Below are 22,774 nucleotides of genomic sequence, written 5' to 3'. Positions count from 1 at the left end.
ACGGAAGCAGAGCCTGGAAGCTGAGCCGGGACTCTGAGCTTTGTTCCCCTTCTCCTTTCTCAACAAGTAGTTGAACTAGACTGTTTTAAACATTCTTACATTGCTGGTGCGGACGAGCTCATAGCTTGTCTGCTGGTAGATACTATGTTCTGAAATTATCTTAATTATTCATTATTATTATTATTGTGAAATAAACGTACAAGTCGATATGGCACTTGCATGTAGCATTTCTAGGCAAGGTGTTTAGTGGGGCTGATGGACTCTAGTCCAAAGAGGGATTTTAGTGTTGTGCCTGCTGCTGCATAGCTTATTCCAGAAGATATATGGAAAAAGTAAAAGAATGAATTCCAAAACCATGGGATTGATAATATAGTCATTTTTCAACCTAAAATTATAACTTATACAGCCATTAAAAAAAAAAGTTTTTAATTCTTAACTCAGTAAAGTAGCCAGAACAGCAGTTGGATAGAAAAATGCAGCAATACCAGGGAAATAATCCCTTCTTCCAAAGAATTGCAGTACTTTGCCTGTGATGGAAGGGAGGAACTAAGCTCAAAGGGAGAAGGGCTTGAATCTGATAGAGGGAAAATTATAGATTAAGAAAAATTACTTGTATCTTAGCAGCTCCCTCAAGAGCCTTTGAATGGATATGCAGGTTCTTTCAATTTTTTTCTCCTTCTCCTGGCAATTTGAGCCACGCTGGGAGTGAACTTAAGGTTTTTGATTTGAATCAAGACAATTAAAATCACTGGCAGCCTATCTGTCATTCACTTTGGAACAGTGACATAACTGGAGTCTTGGCTCTATAGGTCAGAGCTGATGACAAGAGCATGTATTTCTAAATCACAGGATGATTTAAGGAATAAAACTGCTGCTGAGATTGTTACAGGAGTGTGAGAATAATAAGTCTGAAAGTGTGGGAGGGAACAGTGGGGACAATGTCTTCACAGCTTGATGGTGATTCCACATTGATCAAAAATAAAGCTTTTTGTGCAAATCTAAACTGAAGATGGTCTCAAAAATAACCTGACCTTTGTTACCTGCTCCACCGTTTTAACAGATAATGTTCAAATCTGGCCTTGGGCATTTGTTTTTCCTATTACTTTCAAATCCTTGAAGAGACCTGTTTTGCCTTTTGGGAAGGAGTTTGGCTGTGAAGTCTGAAAACTGTAAAACTTCAATAAGGTAAATCTATGCGCAGTGACGGGTCTTCTCCATTTAAGCTTCCTTGCATTTGACCTCAGAAATGCTCTAATAACCAAACTAAAATCTGATCATATGCTTCTTTAACCCATATCTTATGTACAAATTGCTTTTATAGAGATCATCTCTGTGTTGGAGCTTGGCCCAAAAATGAACTGAGAATTACAGTTCTAAACAACAGGACTCTACAGGTTACTTATTTTGAATTACATTTCTACTCAGGCTACCTGTGGGATACTGCTGCTTCTTGTCCAAAACTCCAAGCTTGCAAAATTGGTTAAGACTGTGGTTTACTGTTTACAATTTGGAGAGTAACTGGCTGCAGACCAAGAAATCTTATTTCATAGGTTTTGAGGTTTTGAACCCCTCACTTATTACTCACTAGAACAAAAGAGAGATCACACAAACTTGTGGCTCCCTGCTGTCCTCCTAAATTAGTTGATTGCACTATATTGGGGATTTTAGCTTGAGAAAGGGGAGAGCAAAGGGTGAGTCTCAAGTTTGAATTAGGTGAGTGCTCTTAAATAATGGCTTTAATAATCTTAAGGTAGCTTGTCTTCTGCTTGGAAGCATGCCCATACAGTTGAGAAAAATGTTCTTTGGACGCTGCATTTCTGTAAGTGTGTTAAAACAACAACTTTTCACAAGTAGTGAAGCAAATTTACATTACAAGAAAGTTCACTAACAGCTCAGCTTAATTCTCTGATCTTTATAGCTGCTGCTTGTTCAAACAGCATGTAGTGTTTCTGCATTGACACCAAAATCTCTGGGGGTTTTGCCATCGAAGTGGTAAAGCATAATGGCTCAATTTTCATCTCCCTTGTCTTCCATGCAGCAGTACTAGGATGATGGTTTTTCTCCCCAGAAAACTTTGCACAACTTACTGAAGGGAGTCAGGTATTTTAAGTGGTAATTACCGTAAGGGCTTGGTTCAACCTGCAAAGTTCAAATCTGAATCTGGATCTGAACTTTCCCAGAGGCAGGGGGTGGTTTTGGACATTGTATTGGTTTGACCTATTATAGTGCAAGCTCTGGAATGCAGGTCCAGATGTGGGCTGGGATTTTGTATCTTCCCAAGTATGAGACATTAAGGGTCACTTTTACATGACACATCATTGAAGTAATATAAAACTGGACCTCGTGTTGGGGAAGGTGTCTACAGCATTATGTTTGAAGGGTAATAACTTGCTATGTCTTTATTTTTCAAAAGAAGCTGTTTCAAGGCTGCAGAGAATGAGAGGTTAGAGGGGAGGTTTCTTTTGGCTAATTACTGTAGAATTGCCTTTAGAACTTCTGCAGTAAATAAGGACTTTGGATTTTAGAGAGATTTTGCCTGAATCTTAAGATTCAATAGTTTTAAAGCCATTGAACCAATCCCAGAGACTAGAGTATTGCTATTAATGAGTGCTGCTCCAGACTGCTTTTGACACATTTGCTTTTGAAGGACCAGGCCCAGGAAGAGGGAGCTCTTTGTTTGTGGTCAGAATAAACTCATTGTACACCCAGACAATTAACTCTTCAGTCGACTTGCCAGCCTCTGTAAAGCACTCCACTCCCCTCTCTGTCTACCTCCAGTTCTATTCACACACTTAAGCACACCAGTGTTTTTTGTTTATTATTCTGAAAAAGTCCTTCACAAGAATAGTCGGAGCAGATCAACATTGTCCTCCCAGCAGCATTTATCTCCGCCTGGCAGTGAGTGTGTCAATCAGAAATCAAAAAGCCAAACAGAGGAGGCTTTGAATTGTGTCACAGGGGTCAGAGTTACTTCCAGCTGTCTGTGCATGGGCTAGGCTTTCTTGCAGGGCGAAGAATTGTGCTGCCAAACAAACACTGAGTACATTGGACCACAAAGTCCTTGGGGCTTGAGTGGCTTTTTTCATGTTGATGCACCTGCGAGGGAGATGTGAGAAGGAAGTGGGGGGAACTAATGCCTTCCAGAAGGCAAGAGGAAAGGCTCCTTATCCTATCTGGTTGGTATCTGGAATGCAGTGCTGAAGTAAAGGCTGCCTGCATCCATATGGCATACAGAATAGTTGATGTAGGGAGAGAACAATTACTGCAGTGATAGTGCAAATCAACCTTTGCAGTTAGGAGCTCATTAAGCCCCACAGAGCCCTTGCATGTTTAGTGCTTAGGCATATTTCCCCCTTTTTAAGCAAAATTTTACTTCACTTGTCCAAGTCCAAGTGTTTAGGGATTGTTATATCCAAAGGCAGCACATTGCTGCTGTTTCTTAAAATTAAAGTAATAGAGAGTGAGAACATGGCTTTTGCTGATTTGGTTTAAAAAGTTGGGGATTTTTTGCTTAATAGCGGTGGGATCACCATGCACAGATGTGGTTGGACTTGATGATCTTAGAGGTTTGTTTCAACCTAAATGGTTCTGTGGACAGGAGTATGAAAACTTGGCTGGGAAGTCTATCTGCACTGGTGTGTTTCTATTTCAGCTGCTTGCAATAGCTTACCTTGATTGGCCAGATGGTAAGAATTTTTTTTGCATGAATGCTAACTTTCTGCACCTATATTGGCAATATATGTCTGTACATAAAAGTTGCATTTATTAGACTATTAAATTAATTATGACTTGCTGAAATGGTTTCATTTAATGTAGGGAAGGATTATGATTAAGGCAACAATTTGCTCCTCCCCTGCAATACTAGAAGGGACATGTATTTTTGTCTAAGACCCCATGTAATGCAAACACAAAGCACAAGTTTTGTTGTGCTTTTTTTTTTTTTTTTAATACTTAAAATACCCTGGTTCTGGGAGTAATACATAGAAATGTCATAGTGAAAACTGCATCTTCAAGATTCAGGAACTGCATGGATACAGGGAGCCTAATTGACCTGGTGGGTCTTTGTTCATCTGATCAGAGTTACTAAAGACACAGGAACAAGTATGTATGACTTCAGTCTGTCAGTACTGGAGCCTAGGAAAGCTCTTCTCCCTTGCTGTTGGCTTGAGAGACTTGCTAAAGGTGGACTTTGCTGCTTTGAACAGGACCTGCTAGGAGTTCGCTCATTGTCCTGGCTCTCTGTGCTGTAAGTTGCGTATTTAGCTTCAGCTGTGCTCTCTGATGACTCAGACAAAACCAGATGAGGGTAAGTGAAGGAACCACTTGACTCTGGTAAAAGGCTGCCCCTTCCCAGAGCAGAACTATGTACTTAAATTTGTCATCTGCTTATCCTGTCAGTCTGACTCAAGTCTGGGAACCATTGGGGTTCTGCTCTACTCAAGCAGTAGAGTACAAAAACGACTAGATTTTGTATAAAGCCTGGTGATTGCCTCCATAAACACCTGTGCTCTTCAAAATGGAAGAAATGTTTACAGATTGCTGCATGGATTCCAGTAAGAACACAACATTAGCCTCCCATGTAACATCTCCTACCAGGAAAAATATACTCACTGCACAAGTCATATGAATACTTGCATCATCACATTAGCAGACCAACACCTATGTGCTTGTTCAGCAGCATCAGCCTTCAGTACATAATTTCTGTCTCCAAACTTTTCCTCTTTCTACAGCTTCCATTAAGTGGCTTGAGCTGGAATGGTAATTCACAGCAGCAGGCGGTTACTTCACATTTTTCACAGTAATTAATACATTTTTTATGTCAAGGAGTTTACTTTTCTCCTGATGTAATTTAAGTTGCTCATGGCCTTAGTGCTTGTCATTCAGAGTAAAATGATCCCTTTAACAGGTGTCCTTTGCATGAACTGGATCTCCTTCTCCCTCCACCCCAGTGTCCTCTACAGTCATTGCAGGTGTGGATGCTTGCTAGATGTTTTGCAAGGATAAGATGGGGGGAGTGGTATTCTAGTGAGAGCATAAAGAGTTCTTGCCCAGCACTAGTAGTAGATCAGGACATGCAAGTTATTGTCCCTGTCAGTCAAATGCAATAAAAACCATTCTTGCTTATGAGCTTCTGACAGTAGTAGAGCAAGTGGAATTCTGGTTTATATCCAAGGTATCTTAAAGTGAAAATGGCTTAGGGAGTCTCATTTAGACTTGCCTGTTTCACTCTTATCCTGTGGCAAGATAAAAAAAAAAAAAAACAAACCAAAAAAAACCAAAACATTTTAAAGTTGACAGCAATTAAACCAGAAAAATCTGCCTAACTTTTGCAAGTGTATTCTAGGAAAAGAACAGTTACTGGAGGAGTTTTATAGCTTTAAAATGTCCCGTGAGGAGGTATTCTGCTGAGTGATACTGTCTGTAGTCAGTGGTCTTGGAAAAAGAAAGTGGGTATTCATGCTGGGTTGTAAAACTTAGAAGGGAAGTATGTCAGTGAACTCCTCCTCAAGGCTCTGAAAATACTCTGCAACCAAGGGATGTGGTTCTGAATTACATGAGTTCCTGATCTGGAAGCATTGCTATCTAGAGGGATTAGGAAGTAACACTTGATCTCTTTAATCTCTGTGACATGCTGTGTATAAGGAACTATTGCAGCAGCATGCCTCTTTTGGAAGTGTGGAATTTAACAGCTCTTTGAAGAAAGGAAGGCTGTACCCAGTGAACATACTCCATTACCTTTGTACCCAAAGTAACAGTATTCTGTACTTCTCACATAATATCACAGGAAACCCTAGGCCTCTGGAATAGTTCAGGGTTTTGTTCTATGTTTAAATACTTATTTAAGGAATACAAAATCTTTTTTTTTTTCAAAACTTTCAGGTATGTAAAATAGAACTTATGCCTTGTTTGTGAGGAGCAAACAGGCCAGTGGAACAAATGTTCAGTGTAACAAACAGAATATTAAGCAAGAGGAAAAATCAAATAAGGGCAGGCAAGTACTAGGGTGGTTTTTCTGCCGAAAGGGAACAGCAGTGAAACTTGATGTAAGCTAATTTGGAACACTGAGACTTACTGAGAATTCTCCAGTTTAAGAAAAAAAAGTAGTTTCAGAGTAAGAAGCTGGCAGCTGGGAAGTGAGCATGGTGTTTTTAATGAAGTGCAATTTTTGTCTTTTATGTGAGTATTTCATGACCTTTAAGAAATAATCAGAAATATCCCTGGGTTTTGATTTTTGAAATATGTTGAATGTAATTACAGGGCTCTTGTCTGTTGCATTTTTTCTTGTATGTGTGATGAAAGAACTGTACTTGCTTGAACAACAGGGGAGTAATTATACTTCTCTCTCTTTGCAAAACCCTTAATACCGTGCTAGGTGCTGCTACAGTGTGGACTTAGTGACAATTTGGCCTTAGTAATCTAGTAAGGAAATGACTATGTAATTCACTGAGCCATTTTACTGAGATTATCTTAAACAGTGGCTTTGAACTGAGGGGTTTGTTTAATACAGCCCAGTAGCTTAATGGCTAACTTCATGCAAAAGCTGCTGCAAAATTCTCTTTATTTAAGAAGAATGTATTTGACAAATTGTAATTGATGTTGTGTTCCTTGCACATACATGAATGTGAAAGAATTCCCCTGAACCATCTTGTGTTCTGCCAAATTTCAAATAAAGATTTGAATCAAGTGCTGTGGCTCAGATCCACTTCTAATTTTCCCCCATTGTTGGCTTCCAGGTTGCTGCTTTAAGTCTGAAAAGCAATTCTGTAATTACTTGGTGCAGAAGCATTCATGAGAGCAATAACAAGAAACTTTTTATTGCACTGGTATTTTTTTAACATCAGGTTTCTTCCTATTTTGTATAACTTGAGAATTATTTACCTTTCTAGTTGTTTTGTGAGTGTCTTCAGCAGTTTTGGGTTGGTTTCTCAATATGGAAAGCCAGTCATGCTAATTACATTCTGTTCACTGGTTTGTTACAGTGTAAAGTGCCATCCTAAATAAATAACAAGGCATAGCTGTGGCTCTTGGAGTCTTGCAGAAGCAGAGCAACCTATTCTAACATAAAAAGAGAAGATCAGCTATTTACTTCAATCCAAAGAGCCTTTAAAGGGCAAAACCTCCTTCCTTGTAATTTAAGCAATATTCAGGAATTTTTTCCAAGTTAGTTGCTCAAACTTTAAGAAAAATAAATACTGCTTATCCAGGTTACTGGTAATGCCTAATAACAGGAAAGCTCAAAACAAGAGCTGACTGAGGAATGGTAAGTATTTTTTCTTCCAAGTATTTTTTGTTACACTTGCAGTTCAGCACAAACTGAAGAGGAAAACGGCAACAGGATGTCTCTCTCATTTCTGTCAACGTCCTTTACTTCAGTGGAGGTTGAAATGGAATTATCAGCATTTTTTTTTTTTTTTGCTTTCTGTGTTCTAGACTACTTTGTGTGGAAATGCATAAAATAAAAGAACTGTGGAAGAAGTATTCAAGCTTTTCCTCACTTTAAAACATTTAAAACACTGCAAATACTGGAATGAGTGGAAAAAGTCTACAAGCTTTTGTTTTCCATCTCTGCTTTTCCCTTCCTCTTTCAATGGTCTCTTATTTTTGTAAATGGAGCTGATAGAAGAGAAGGCTAAGGGCAGTTATTGCTTCCTCTGGGAAGGACTGTCCCATGTATGTTTCCTCCAAAGCATGTTTGCCCTGTGCATCAGATGGTCACGGAGACAGAGGCAAGCATGGCTTTTCTGGCATGGACTCCTCCCTCCAACAGATTTTCACTGTGTAACTTTACATTTGAGGTCACGGCCCACTTTGTTGCCTAGTGTCATTCTTGCCGATACCACATGCAAAGAATATTTACTAGAAATTGAAGGGTTTAACTCACTATATTTAGAAAAGAAAGAAAAAGCCCAATTGTAGGTGTAGTAGGCTGAGCCTGGCTAGATGCTAGGCACCCACCAAAGCTGCTCTATCACTCTGCTCTGGAACTGGATAGGGGAGAATATGTATCAAAAGTTTGTGAGTTGAGATAAGGTCCAGGAGAGATCACTCACCAAATACTGTCATGGGCAAAACAGACTCAACTAAACCTAAACCTAATGTAAGAGAAATTATTTTTCCACAATTTTGCCATTGGAAGACATTGCCACCGCATTGCAATTAGAGAATACCTTGATGCAGTCATTGTGGAAGAAAAAGATTTGCTATTGACCATCCCTTTCTAACAGCTCTGCAGTAAATGCTGGTGCCAATACTGCACAGGTAAGTTTCAGAAGAATAATTTTTCTTTTGAACAAAAGGAATGAGAAGAAAGACACAATAGGACAGCAATCTCCAGAACCTTTGCTGTCTCAGGAAATGGCCTGCGTAAAACTAAACTGACCTGAAGCTAAAATGCAATTAATTGCCTTCTGGGGAGACTACCAAGTGATAAACACCAGTGGTTTGAGGAGGGAGGGGGGAGGCTTTTTAAGTGTACCAAAAGCTCTTGATGCATATTTTATATAAAATATTATTTCTTTTAGCATAAAATTATTTTGTTCTGTCTGTCTTCTCTCTCTTCTGGACTTGGCCGGGCCATGTACAAATCCCAATCATTCAACAGTACTGGAGAGTAGATAGTATTTACCTCAATAATGGTAGTTTCTTTTCGATTCTTTCTAACCCTCAATTCAGATGATGGTTCGAAGCCAACGCCTACCATGGAAACCCAGCCTATTTTCGATGGAGAAGGTAAGAACATACTTTAAAATAACAAAAAAGCTACTTCCCTCTCCCTTTTCTCTAGGATTTATGGTTCAAATGCTTTCTTTATCCTGCAAAGCAGACAAGCCAGTGAATCTCATAAGTTATCTAAATTTTGGAGTGCCCTTGGCACCTCAGGCATTTTCCCTAATCCTTTTACATCCTCCCCACTTTTCTGGAATCCAACAATAACACCAGTTGATCAGGCTCCTGGTGGAATCTTGGAGGAAGAAGGTGTGTCCCAGCAAGTAAAAGAGAAGTGCATCAAATCAGAAGCGGGCACTTCCATTAAACTGTCCTTACCCCCTTACTGTCTCCACTCTTGTGATACTAATACTGAAAGTTTTTGCAACCTCTGCAATGTTTTACAGCTTCACAAAAGGAAGGGTAATGCTAAACCACAGCTTGTGAATGTTGACTTGGAAGAAAATTGCTGGGAGGTTTCTTTATTTAGCAGATGCTTTCATTGACGCACATACTATTTAAGCAAATGAAGTCATTGTCTTGGGCCCACTTAATTCATGGCCCACCCAGGCAGTTTCCTTCTCAAATAGGCAATCTTGTAATTGCATTATTTTGGAGAGGTTACATCGGACCTTAGTCTATTTGGAAACCTTTAAACAAGGGTAAAATGGCTGTCATCACAGAGGGTTCAAGCCTCTTACACATACAAACTTAAATACCAGTGGGAATAGTTCTTCTTGGGTAGTGAATGGGCCTAATAGCAGCTGCTTATCTTGCATATTACTTGGAAGTAGTTCCTGTTTTCCACAGGTTTAAACCCACAACCATTATAGTGAAGCTTTGAGCAGAAGTATGAACCACTCTGTGACCCACCTGAAACTGCAGAGCATAAGGCAGTGAGGGAAAGCCTATGCATTTTCATAGGGGACTGCTGTACTTCATGCATTTTTTAAACCGGATCAAAGGCAGAAATGGAGACTACTGAGCAAGAGTAGGAGGTACTTTTCTGTTGATATTTCCTGCCTTCTTGTAGAAACGAGTGCTATGGTAGGGTTTTACTGTTGCTAAAATAAACATATTTAATGGCAAGATGCTGTGGTCCTATCACTTCGTATTTAGTGATCACAGATTTGTAGCAATCTTCTTGTGAGCTTTAAGAAACAGAAAAGCTCTCAGAGAAAAAACACTCTCAAATAAACAAAGGAGACTGAAGCCATGCTGGCTCTCTCTTGTTTATATCAAAAGAAGGTTCTTCCTGGCAGTAAGCTGATCTTGTATTAAATTACTGTTGGCAGTCACAAACTTCTGACCTTTTAAGTTTTCCCATGAGAGGGTACCCATAGATACTTAGAGGAAAGAATGTGCTAGCAGAATGCAGGAGTGAGATGATGGGGTTAATACAGCCTGTTCAGAAGCTCCTTCTAGGAGAGTTTCAATGTTTTGGTCATTCAAATAGAATTGGACAAAATTCTTGAAGTGATGTAGTGAACACACTTATTCTGGTTCTTCTGGTGATGGGCAGAATCTGAAAAAAAAATGTTATTCTAGCTTCTATGAAAAACATTTTCAAAAACGTTCACATTGATTTGTAGGTCACCCCCAGTCTGATAAATGTGCTTGGACTGGATGATGAAAGATTTGCTCTCAAAAACATTGCAATATATTATTCAAGACCTTATCTCCTAGACTTTGAGAGAGAATGACTAGTGCAATGGCCTCCTGTTGTATTAGCAGTGTTCCTTATGACTCTGGAGAGCAGATAGACAGGCAGGTTAATCAGGCTATGCATTGATGAATAATTCTGAGTTTGTCACTCTACATTTTGTCATCTCTATTAGTAAAATAGGACTAAGTAGATTTCAGTGGTGGCTGTAACAACAAACAATGTGATTCTTGGGGTGTCTTGTGCAGTACCAGGAGTTGGACTTCAATGATTCTTGCCGGTCCCTTCCAGCTCAGGATTTTCTGTGATTCTAAAGTCCTGAGCAACCTGATCTATTCTTGAAGCTGTCTGGAGCACAAGGTTGGACCAGAACACCTCAGGATGTCATCCTGAGCAATCCCTTGATCCGACCTGAGCAAACATGTTGGGATACTTCACTAGAAGATTCTCCCAGTGTCTTGAGTAGGTCTTCCTGAGTAATGGGTTGTATTTGGTGTTTGACACAAATGACAGAAAAAGGCAAAACAGTTATCCATTCACCTGTGAGGTCTGAAATCTTCATAGATGTTGAAAGGCATTAATGTTCAGATCCCATTCCCCTTCACTGAATTGGAGAACTGATGGGTTCCTGTAAACCTGTATATTCAAAGTCAGGTTGCCAGGGTGCAGCTGGTATCAACATGAATGGACAATGACAGTGTAGATTCTTTTTTTTTTTTCATGTTTTGCCTTTGGTTGCCTGCCTTCCATACACAAGGGGCTGACTTTTGTCAAAGGGCATTACATGCACTCAGCTGCCCTTGAAATGTGAAGTACCTCTTGGACTTCAACATCTCTAAGATGAAGGTTCACCTTTCTCATGTTTTCATCGACATTAGAAGATAATGAAAATTCACATTTCATGTATAAGTTCCCCTCCCACTCCCTACCATCTTCCCTGAGGGCATAACAGAGTGATGCCAGAGATAATGTAAATCAGATAACTTAAACTCTCCCATCCAAGGTTTGAATCATAACACAGCCATCTCTCTAAAAATTATTTCATATTATTATAATGCAGATCTTAGAGATTTTTATGGTGAATCTTTTTTTAGGACAAGATACTCTTCTGCTGAAAAGTGTTTTATTAATGTCCTTGCTATAGTTTTATAAAGTTGTATTCACTCCTGTACTTCTAGGCTCTGTTATTTTGTTTTCACCATCTATTTAGTTGCCATGTGCTAGGTGTAATAATTTCCTTAAGATATCTTCTTTAAACATCTCTTCTTTCTGGTAAACTTCACCTCTTAATTCAGTGGGCATCTACTCTTTCCACAGATCTGTAGTTCAGAGGCATCTGTAATCCAAAAAGATGTCCAGGCTACCTGGATTGAAAATACGTTTTTATGGTAGATTCCAAGGAAATAATTTTCTTTTCTTTTTCTTTCTCTTTTTTCCATGGAATTCCTTTTTGTGCACCTTTCAACCTCACTGAAAGATGTACACTATTGTATTTCTAAAGGCATTCCAAGTCCATTCTACAACATCTATTGACTTTGATTGTCCCTCCTTTTTCAGCTGTGGACATATTTGGTCTTATGGTGCAGATTCAGAGCTAAATTCCATCCCAGATTTAGGATTTTAAGCCTCTTTTGGGGAGAACTACCTCAAATTAAACATTAGGCAAGAGCTAGGAAGGGGAGAAGCACAAAAGTAGAAATAGTCCATAAACCAAAGCATGTAGGTATATGTATTTATTAATGATGAATGAATGTTGATTAAGTAGTGTAGTGACCTGGCATGTAAGGCAATTTTTGATATTCCAGCAAGAGTAAAAGTTCATTTAACAATGTTCAACCCGTACTTCCTTGTGAGAAAAATGCCCTGAACACAATTGCTATAATGCCTTCAGTCAATGTGGCTGAAAATATTTAGGAAGGAGAATTCAATTTTCTTTTTTTATGTGCTTGTATTTTATAATCAGTTTCTTTTACTCAGCCAGCTTCTCCCTTTGCTGAGCAGATCCATGTAAATGTCAACAAGGAAGCATGAAAACTCATGTGAAAAGTTCTTAGAGGAACTTAAGAAAAACTTCAGGATGTACTATATAAGTTGTGTCCTTGTGGAAAAACACATTTTTTTCCAGAAGATATCAGTCCTAAAAACGTCACTTGAGGTGCTCTAGCCCATGGTAGCAAGTACTGCTTTGCTCAGTTCTAATCAAATGCTGAGGTTATGTCATTTCTGTGGCTTAGGGCAGGTTCAGATATGTTTTGAAGTTGATTATAACACCTCAGAGGAGGTGCTCTAAGCACTTTTTTCCACAAATTTATGTTTGGATGTCTTGGTTAGTGCATCAGACATGCTTTTCTAACCAGAACCTATTTCTTGAACAGACTTCCTTTCAAGTCTTTCCAGAAATATCTTCATGTCTCTGCCTATTTATTTCGGATTTTGTTGTTGCTTGTTTTAGGGAACTGACTGTGGCCAGACCTTCTTGGGCTGTAAAAGCAATATTTAAGGTCCAGATTGACTGTTAAAATCTGGATTTCATACATTCTTTTGGGGGAAACAGCATATGCTATAGCACCCAATGCAGCGTTTATGATCTCGGAATCTCGAGGAAAAGGGCTTCTTGAGAATTTAGGAAGTCAGAGCTAGAGGAAAAAAAATGTTTTGCCAGTAGAGATACGCTTTCTGGAACAGGAAGATAATGAGAGAACCTTGTGGAAGATTTACAAATAGTGGTTCAAAAGAGTTGGAAGACCTTACCAGGGGTGAACCTATTTGTACAAAGATAATGGATCAGTTAAAGGCATGATTATTGCCAACATCTTGTTTTCTGTGAAGGGAGACTGAGAGAATTGAGGTTGTTCAGAAGACACCTTCTAGCACCTTCCGGTCCCTGGAGCCAGCCTACAAGAGAACTGGAGAGGGACTTCTTACAAGAGCATGTAGTGACAGGACAAGTGGTCACAGCTTCAAGCTGAAAGAGAGGTTTGGATTAGGTATGAGGAAAAAATTCCTTAGTATGAGGGTGGTCACATGCTGGAACAGGTTGCCCAGAGAAGCTGTGACTGCCTCATCATTGGAAGTGTTCAAGACCAGGTTGGATGGGGCTTGGAGCAACCTGGTCTAGTGGAAAGTGTCACTGCCCATGGCAGGGGAGTGGGAATAAGATATTTTTTAAGGTCCCTTCCAACCCAAACCGTTCTATGATTCTGAGTAACTATCATGTGTATTTTTACTAGCTGCTGCAGTTTGTTTAAGGCTGTTTTTATTCTTTCAGAAATCACAGCACCCACCCTTTGGATTAAACACTTGGTCATCAAAGATTCCAAAATGAACAGCTCCAATATAAGGAATTCAGGTAACATTCCATCTTTAAAAAAAAAATAATTAACTAGTCTGTAGCTCCTCACCATCTGTTTTTGTTTCATTCTTTCTTCATTGTAGCTGTCAAGCTGCTAGGGGCACTTGCAGCCCAGGCTATAAAGTAATTTTAGATAAGGTCCTTTTTTAGTGCCCAAAGGGCCATAATCAGTGTGTGATGAAGGATGTTTGTTTCCACAAACCATAATTGGGGAATCTCTTAATTTCTTAATCTCTTAATTCATTTTAGCCATCTGTCATCTTTATTCTGTTTGCTGTTCAGCATGGATGTATGAACTGATGCATTTGGCTGAAAGCTCTGCGCTGTGGTTTTGGTCTAAGCAGTTGCAAAAAATACAAAAAGGGGCTTCTTTTCTACTGAATTCAGAGGATTTTTGATGGAGAAATGAGTGGATTATTTCATAACTAAAAGTGGTTTAATTATGTGTGGGCCTAAGAAAATGTTGAGATTGTTTTGTGGGTAATGGAGTGGATGGGGGAAAACACAAACCGAAAAAACAGCAAAGAAGAGATCATGAACATGAGTGGAAAAAGGGGAAGCAGGGAGATATCAAGTCAGAGTGTAAAACTTGAGATTGGAGATGCGAGTGAGGTGGTAGTGTGGAGTCATTGAATGAGAAGAAACTGGAGAATCAGAAGAGGAAGGTTAGAGATTTCTAGTAAGAATGGTTTCTGTCTAATATTTTAACTGAGGTGGGAGAAGTGAAGAAATTAAAGGAAATATAAGAGAACAAAATTGCTTTAAGAAGCCATGGGTGTACTTTAAGATTTTAATAGGAGATGCCACTACTACATATATTTTATGAAACATATATGCCTAGAATGGCTGTTTGAATAATTCCAGTCACTTAAACAGATAAATTGTGATATCTTTAAGTGCCTCATCATCTGGTATTTCTGGATTAGCTAGAGAGTATTCATGACAGTTCCTTTACCTTCCTCTGCCACTTCCAAGCTACAGGGTGAAATCAGTGCTAGGTTGGGTGAAACTCTCTTGTTGCAGAATTAAGAGCTCTTAGCAGGAGGACAGCCAGCATTGCTCAGACCACAGCTATAACAAGCCTCTTGAGCTTCACCTCTCAGCTGTTTCTGTAGCAGAGGGGTCTGTGTAGCATCTGCCAGTGGGAGTTATCCAGAAGCTTCAGATGATGTGTGAGTATCAGCATCCTTCTTAAAGGATGTCTTTCAGGGGAGAGCAAACACAGCTTGTGTTTTTTGTCAACTGCTGGGACTTGGTAGCAAATGACAGCACAATTGAACATGACAGTGCAATATTAAAATTCTTTGTAATGGGCCCTACCTATCTTGGAGTCCAGCTTTCCTTCTAATACAGCAAACTGTATATATTATAGCTGTAATGGAAAGAAGGGTGAGTGCTAAGAGGTTGCAAAGGGACTTGAGAGCAGGAGGGCCTGTCTTCCACCCTTTCTTGGGCTGACAGATCCAAAGTAGGCTGGCTTTCATGTTGTAAAGGCAATCAGTTTGTTTAGTCAGGAAGCTGCCTGATGAACTGGAATTTTGTCCACAGAAGCATTCCTTGTGTGAGTTTACTTTTTTCAGTTGTTTCTGATATCAATTCTGTTACTCAAACAAAATTATTATGAGTGCATGCTACAAATGAAAAAGAAATGATCTTGTGGAAAATTCAAGAGCTGTGTAAGAGGTGGTTTGTACAGCAAGCTAAAAGGAGACATGTCGTTCATCTGACTCAGCCTTACTGATAGCTCTGATGCTCACTTGCGGTAGGGTCTTGTTAAAACACTGAGTTGCCAACTTTTATCCCCAAATTTCCCCACTGGGCCAGAGAAATACACAGTCATTTCAGTTTCTCACAAATGATTAAGAAATGCTGCCTAGAGCTGTGGTTTAGGTGTTGTAAAGTTTGGGCTACTTCAGCCTTTTTCTTTCAAATAGTGAAGCCTAGTCTTCTTGTTTGGTATCTTTCATTCTTCTTATCCCTTGAAATATATGTTAAAGGCAATGTACAGTAGGTGGGATCAAACTGCAGAGAACTGGGGGAGATAGTTATCATTTAGAATCATGTTTCTTCAAGTGTCTTTGAGTCTGTCTTGGCTGTAGATGATGAAATAGCTGTCATGAGATGGGCATGCAAAACTGGGGGATGTTTTTAATTGCCTTTGGCCCAACTTGAAATGATAATGCTTAGCACATTTCCATTTTTAAAATTTATTTTTAAAGGGTTGAGATAAGTTTTGCTAGCACAAGATTTGGATTCTTCAGTTTGTTGTTGCCTCAGCTGTATTGTCTATCCAAGCTTACACTTACAGTCTTGGAGCAGATATAGCCTTGTATGCTTTTGCAGAAGTTTAATGGGATCACTGAAACTGGAAGTGAGAAAAGACCTAGTAGGTCATCTAACCTACTGCCTTAGGGCTAGTGAATGTTTATACTGTAGGGAGAGCAGCATTTTCTACTGTACCATAAATGCCTTAGATAATAAAGGTTTTGTTTCTTCTCAAAAGAAGCTGCTCTGCTCTCTGAATTCAATCTCAGATTTTTTTTTTTCTTTTTGTAATATTCAGCCTAACTCTTACTTCCTATTCATTGGAGTTTGTATAGTGAAACACTTAGCTCTGATCTCTCTTCTGTCTGTGGTGATTATATGGCCCTGTCTTTTTCAGAGAAGAGTAGTCCAGGTACTGCTGTCAGAGGATGTGTGCTGTTCCATCAGCACTGGCACTGGATATCTTGGAAAGCAAGCACTGTCACTATGTCAACCATGAGGAGAATTTCAGAATTGCTGTATGGAGTCAAATAGGCTCTTTAATTTGCTGTCATTGTCTCTGGTCAACATTAGGTGAGCCACCCACCAGGCAGCTGAGCATTGCAGAGCTGGTTACATTCCATGTAATATTTGCTGCCTGTATCCTGTAAGAGCTGCATTTGAAATCTGAGTATTCCATCTTCTGTTTAGTGTTGACAAACAGAAGAGGTTCTTTTGAAACTGATCTCCTTTTTTTGGAGCACTTACATTTTGTTTGGCATGTGTAAATCCTAATTAAGCTAGGGATCAGGAAAAGCAGAATGACTCCAGCCTGGTGATTAGAACACTTGACTGAGAATCTATATGTCTCCAGGCATTTTGCCAGTGAGTTTTTCTATGCTCAGTAAAAAAACATTGCTAGGAGGGATTGCTAGTGCTGTTACCCCAGCCCACCTTAAAGAATTAAATGGCACCCTTTTCTCAATAGGGTGAGATGCAGGTTCAAACCTTCTCAGCCAGAGGCAGGAACCAAAATACGAACAAGTGGAGTGTTGTACAGCAGAAAAGTTGTTTTTCTATGTTTAAAAACTCCATTTTCTGTTTGTCTGTATCCTGCAAGTTCCAAATTTTTCTTTTTGGGGCAAGTAAAAGGTCTAGATCAACACAATATTGTTGCGGCAAGATGACAAAAATATGTTTTGTTCCTTCTCCCCTTTCTCAAACATGCACATTCACATATGCACGCACACGGATACCTCAAGCTAACTAAGACAGTTACCTAGCACTGCTCTCTGTGGTGTATTGTTTTTAACCCTGCCAGAGCAGGAGGTGATTCAGGTGGGGTTCTTGCAATGGCTGTTCTCTAATCAGCATGGCTGGCAACTGTCTTTTCATTCTACTTCTACTGTTTCAGCCTCCTCTCCTCACACCCAACCTATTTCAGCTTGCAACAATCCAACTGGTTGTTTTTTCTTAAGCTCTTAATCTAGGGAAGCATTTGATAATGTTTTCCACTTCCAAGAAATCTAATGACTACTTGTTTAGGAGCACCCTATCTCCACTGAGGAATGCAGGGATTTTCCTCACTTCCAGAGTTGGGTTATCTCCAAATTCATTTATGCTACTTAGTGATTTGGTTTTAGTTAGCAAGAGTTTCCAGCCTGTGTCCAGCTTACCGTGACAACCTTTAAGAAAACCACAGAATGATGTAATGAGCCCCTGCATGGAAAAATAAACAGCTCTGGAGAAACCAGCAGTAGCAGCCTCAAGTAAATATTCTTCAGTCACTGGGGTTTTGAAAATGACGTTATTTGAAAGGAAGAATGAGTAATATATTAAGGTTAGCAGCTGAAGACAGGTTTGTGTGTGCTGTGCCTAGTTTAGGAAAAAAAAAAGAAAAAACCTATAGCTGTTTGTTTCAAAATTTTGCTTGGTGAATGGGGACCAATTCCATGTGGCCTATTCTGTTGAGCTCTGGCACCCCAGCATTGTTCTGGCCTCTCCTGATGGCATTCCAGTGACAGAGCTTTCTATCAGGAGCTCTTAGTGGACAGAGTATGCCTGAATGAACTTTGAAAACAAGAATGGTGGTATTCACATTTCTTTATCTTAATTGAGTCAACTTGAAGCCCAAACTTTAGGGCTTTTCAAAGGGGGAAACAACTTGAAAACTTCATGTCTGTATATTCCCCTGTCCCACCTGAAAGGGAGTCTCTTAATTCTTGGGTGCAGTTTGTCTCCAGAGATCTGCACAGTGAAGTGGCATGTGATTATATCAAGTGTTATTACCAGGACCTGAGTTCTTTGGTTTGTCTGTGTTATTTAAGGGTCTTTTTTCCCACTTGCAGAAAAAAAAAAAAAAAAGAAAAAAAAAAAAAAAAAAAGAAAGAAAACATCCATGATACCCCCAAAAACATTCTCTCTAGTACTCAGTTAGCAAGTTACACCATTTTCCTGCATGCCATTCTTATTGATCAGGGGTAGTAATTGCCCCAAGGGTTAATGTACTCTTGGGTATGTTGCCTTATCCATGTGAAGGCTTTCTGTGATCACGTACATTAAAAAGGAGTCTTCTTGAGACTATATTGAGAATCAGTGTAGTTCCTCTTGATCAGGTGAGATGAACATATAATAAGACAGAGCTTGAGAAAGAAGCTCTTTTCAAGTTTTAGTGGGATACCCAAGTCCTCCTTGGTAAATACTTTGTGCTTCTGTCTCCTCTGGGCAAAACACCTGGGATGAGTTAAAGGCTTTTGGATTTCTCCCTAGCTGAAGAGAAAAAAGTGTCATTGATGCTGTCAAGAACAAGAGTTCATGAGAAGGCACTAGTGTCAGAAAGCTTTTGTCTTTTCTACTGTCCTCTATTAATGTATGCTCCTTGATTCTTTTCCTGCATCTTGAGCCAGTACCTCCCAACACAGTACTCCTCTAACCTATCAAAACTATTGGGCTAAAAGTTGGTTAATGTTGTTCCATCTGCCACAACTATTTATCTTCAGGCCTTTGTATTAGTCCTCCCAATCCTTCTTTTTGTAAGGATTTGTTTTGGTTTTGTTTTGAATTAATTTTAGTTTAGATTCTCACTTGATATCAAATAAAGCAATTTCAAGAGAAGCTCCTGTTGAGTATGAAATGAAAAATTACTAATTCCATTACATTTTCACAACAAATATATATGCTCTTATCTGCTGAGTTCCTGCTTCCTTCCAAGCTGAAATACAGTGTTTCTTCCTTACTTATTATCCTTCTCTTCCCTCTGGCTCCATCTGTGGTGCAGGCATCTTTCCTGTCTTGGCTGCTACTTGGGAGGCCTCTGTCTCTTCTTCCCTTCTGGAAGTTCTGAGAAGGATGATATGTGTGATGCCCAAGGGTGATTCTCCCACGGTCTCAGTGTGACAGGTGTGTGTGGTGAAGAAGGGAGTATGTAGGAGAGAGCAGAAGCAGGGAGAATGGAAGAATCTAGGACCAGGACCCTTCCCAGACAGCCAGCAAACAAAGTCATAAATAACGTGCCATTGGGGACCAGTTAATCTGCTCTATGAAAAGGTGCAAGGTATACAAGTGGGAAAAATAACATTGTATAATAATCAGCATGCAACCATAGGTGTTAAACCATATGCAGCTAGGCAAATAAATGAAGCTTCCCCTGAGAGCTGTGCGATAAATCATTCCCAAAGAATTCAGTCACTCCCCCCTCCTTATCCCCCAAAGAAAGAAAACTAATTACTTTAGATGTGGAGTCATAACTATTACTCTGCAGCTGCCAGTTAAAGCAAGTGGCCAAGGAGTAGAGAAAGGGGCAAAAATATAAGAAGCTGGGGTAAAAGGGGAAATAGAAAACAACCCCACATTTAAAACCACTGGGGATTTGGTGGGGTAGGGAAAGGAAATAAGCTCCAGCACCAAACATTCCCTGGACATACAGGGACAAACTGAGAGTGGTCAGTTTTGTGGAGTTTGTTTTACTTTTTAGCAGATGCCTGTTCAGATTGAAGGAGCTGCATTGTTTTGCTGAAGTAATTCCTTAGCAGCACAGTGCTCCTTGCTGTTTGTAGTAGCAGTGTTTAGCACAGGCTCATTTGTGGATCTGCACCTCAGACATCCATTTGAATGATGCAGATGCCTGCAGAAAGGCTGCACATATTGACTCACCTTCCCACCTCTCTTGAAATGTTCCTGTCAAATTCACCACGTTTCTGAGGTGCCACAATTAAGGAGGAGCTGTTTCAAGGCAACTGTCATTACTCCTAGGTAACCTCTGGAAAAGGTTTAGACCTAGTAGGCCTCTCCTGAAACCAAAAGCTCAGGTGGAGCTTGCAAGTGATTTGCAGAGGGACAAGTGAAGAAAAAAAAAGTGTTCAAAACACAGATCAGTGTATCCCTGTGAGCATCTGCTGCCTACAGAGCTGTCCAAGAAGGCCATGAATATTGCCTAGTACAGCATAAGGCTGTGAAGGAGAAGAGCTGCATTCCAGAGCTTTGGAAAACCCTGCCCCTGCATGGGGATGTCTGTTGGACATCCATCTCATGACACTGACAAAGTGGAAGCAGTTTCTCTCTTCCATGGCTGATGTCTGAATCCCATATATATAACATGCCATTGAACATCCAAAGCCCAGATATTCTACGCAGAGACAGCTGACTCTAGGTAAATATCCAAAAGTGAGTGCCAGCTTCCTGTGAGAGGCAATTTTCTCTGCCTCCTTGTATAGTGCGTAGTATTACAGGAAAAAGCTGGTCTGTCACTATATGAAAAGGCTCATCACACTATAAACCTCTCTCTCTTGCCTTCTGTGCCTCACCAGTAGTAGCATTAAATATAATGTTGCTGTAGGCAGGAAGACCAGTCTGAACCACTTTTTACCTGCCTGTGACAGTTTTCAAAGACTTTGTTCGGCACCCTATATTTGCAGAGTAACAATACTGTAAAAATAGTGTGCTTGTATACTCTAGCTAGAAGAGGTAGGCAAGTTCTCCAATAATTGCTGTACTAGTTGTTCCAAGGACTATTAAAAACAGGTGTGGAAGTGAAAAGTTTCCCAATAATGCTAAGGCTCCAGTGGAGACACCTATTGTTTTTTGTTTTATTGAACAGAATTCCTCAGTGTAGAAAGAGTGCAGTGAAAAGGGAGTACAGGGAAAATGAATGTGTTCAGAGACAGGTGGCTTATGTCAAAACTAGGTATGCCACAAGCTCACAGTGCTTAGAAACTCTGTGAAATGGAAAAGAGGCATTAGGGAAGAAAAAAACACAGACTGCATAGCTTTGTCTCAAAATGACAAAGGCAATGTCTGAGGCTGAAAGACTTTTCTACTGCTGAGGAACCATCCTGATGTCAAGAAGTGAAGAGGCTGCATTTAGATGCCAAACTTTCTCTGCTCACACTGTGGAAGCTGTTGTCATTGTGAAGGTAGTGCACAGGTGCAGCTGTCATAAAGGATATGGAGGTCAGGTGCATCAGACCCCAAAATCTGGAAACTTAAACCAGATAAAATATCTTCCAAGATTTTAGTCTGTGTTAGCGAAGAGATTGCCTCAGTCGTTGAGGATTTGCTGGAGCTTCTTAGCCTGTCTGAGGAGAACAAAAAAGACGTAAAGACATTCATGTGGTTTTTTCTCCCTGTTTTAAGCCAGGATCATATCCAATTAATAGCAGCTCCGACACACGTAACCTGTTCCTAATGTGGCAACAGAGATCCTACTGCCTCTTCCAATTAGTGAATGGTTAATCACCAGGGCTTTTTTATATCAAACCTGAATCTCCTTTCTCCAAGTAAGCTGTCTGCTACTTGAACTATCCATGGGAAGGGAAAAAAATTATCTATGGCTATTTTTTTAAAATAGAACAGCTTTTATGTCTCAAAAGACTGAATGTCATCCCTAGACTAAACAAATTGAATTCTTTTAGCCGTTTCTCATAGGTCAAGTTTTGTAGACCTTTATCTGTTCCCCTTGCTCTCTCATGCCCTCTTGCCAAACACTCATCTCGTCCCTCAAAGTGCAGTGCCCAGTGTTTGTACACAGGGCTGATCTAAAGGTTAGTGCCGTTCCTTATGTGAAGTCCCCATCATTACATTCCACAGCTGGATTTACCTGTTTTGATTTTTTTGTTGGTGTTTGCAATGCCATGAAGTTGCAGACTTTTTTGTGGTCTGCCTAAGCTGCTGACCATTTTTTCCAAGTCTCACTGTCTCCCCAGTATTTCCTCCCCATGCACTGGATTTCTCCTTGCTGGTTGTTATGGCTTGTACTTGTAAGTTGTGATTACACTGATTTAAAACCATTTATCAATGTGACTTTGAATTCTTTCCTGAAGTTCAGCCTGTAAATTGGATGCTCTGTTCCATTGGCCAGAGTGGTCATTTAACTTGGTACAAGTCTCATGGTAGCTTTCAAAATAGAGAACTTTTGAGACCTGTTGTTTTGGAGAGCATCTTTTTCTTAACTTGCTGTGTTAGGTAATTATCTCATAGTAATTGTATGTAGCTTGCATTTTCCTCATTTGGTTATGAGAATGAAACAAAATATCCCCTAATGAACCAGAATTTATTCAGAGCTCTAATGCATTGTATATCAAAATATTCACAGGTGGTTTTTTTTCCAGGGTGATGTAGCACGGCCATAAAAAAAAGCATTGTTCTTTTTCTGCTATGTTTCAGCTAGTCTGGCTATAGCTCTAGGAGGGCTAGGACTATGTCACTGCTTGTGAGATGGGATGGGATAACGAGCCCAAGGCCTGCCTGAAAGGCAGTTCAGTTAGAATTGCAAGAACAGGTAGCTTTCAACTGACAGGTTTCAAGATGTGCAG

The 22,774-nt window shown here is 39.8% G+C and overlaps 1 protein-coding gene across 4 annotated transcripts in view; it reads left to right on the top strand.

Annotated features, from left to right (window-relative positions):
* Window positions 1-22,774, top strand: part of SMOC1 (SPARC related modular calcium binding 1) — a 130,067-nt gene that overhangs the window by 74,394 nt on the left and 32,899 nt on the right. For 3 of the 4 annotated variants that reach the window (XM_066321339.1, XM_066321336.1, XM_066321335.1), the window contains exons 6-7: window positions 8,641-8,730; window positions 13,638-13,718. In XM_066321339.1, the coding sequence (XP_066177436.1) occupies window positions 8,641-8,730; window positions 13,638-13,718 (171 nt within the window). The remainder of the gene's footprint in view (window positions 1-8,640; window positions 8,731-13,637; window positions 13,719-22,774) is intronic. The other variant, XM_066321337.1, reaches the window with a different exon arrangement.

This window comes from Sylvia atricapilla, chromosome 6 (genome assembly GCF_009819655.1).
Source record: "Sylvia atricapilla isolate bSylAtr1 chromosome 6, bSylAtr1.pri, whole genome shotgun sequence".
NCBI lineage: Eukaryota > Metazoa > Chordata > Aves > Passeriformes > Sylviidae > Sylvia > Sylvia atricapilla.
The sequence above is the reverse complement of the archived record's forward strand: the minus strand, read 5'-3'. Positions and strand labels throughout refer to the sequence as shown.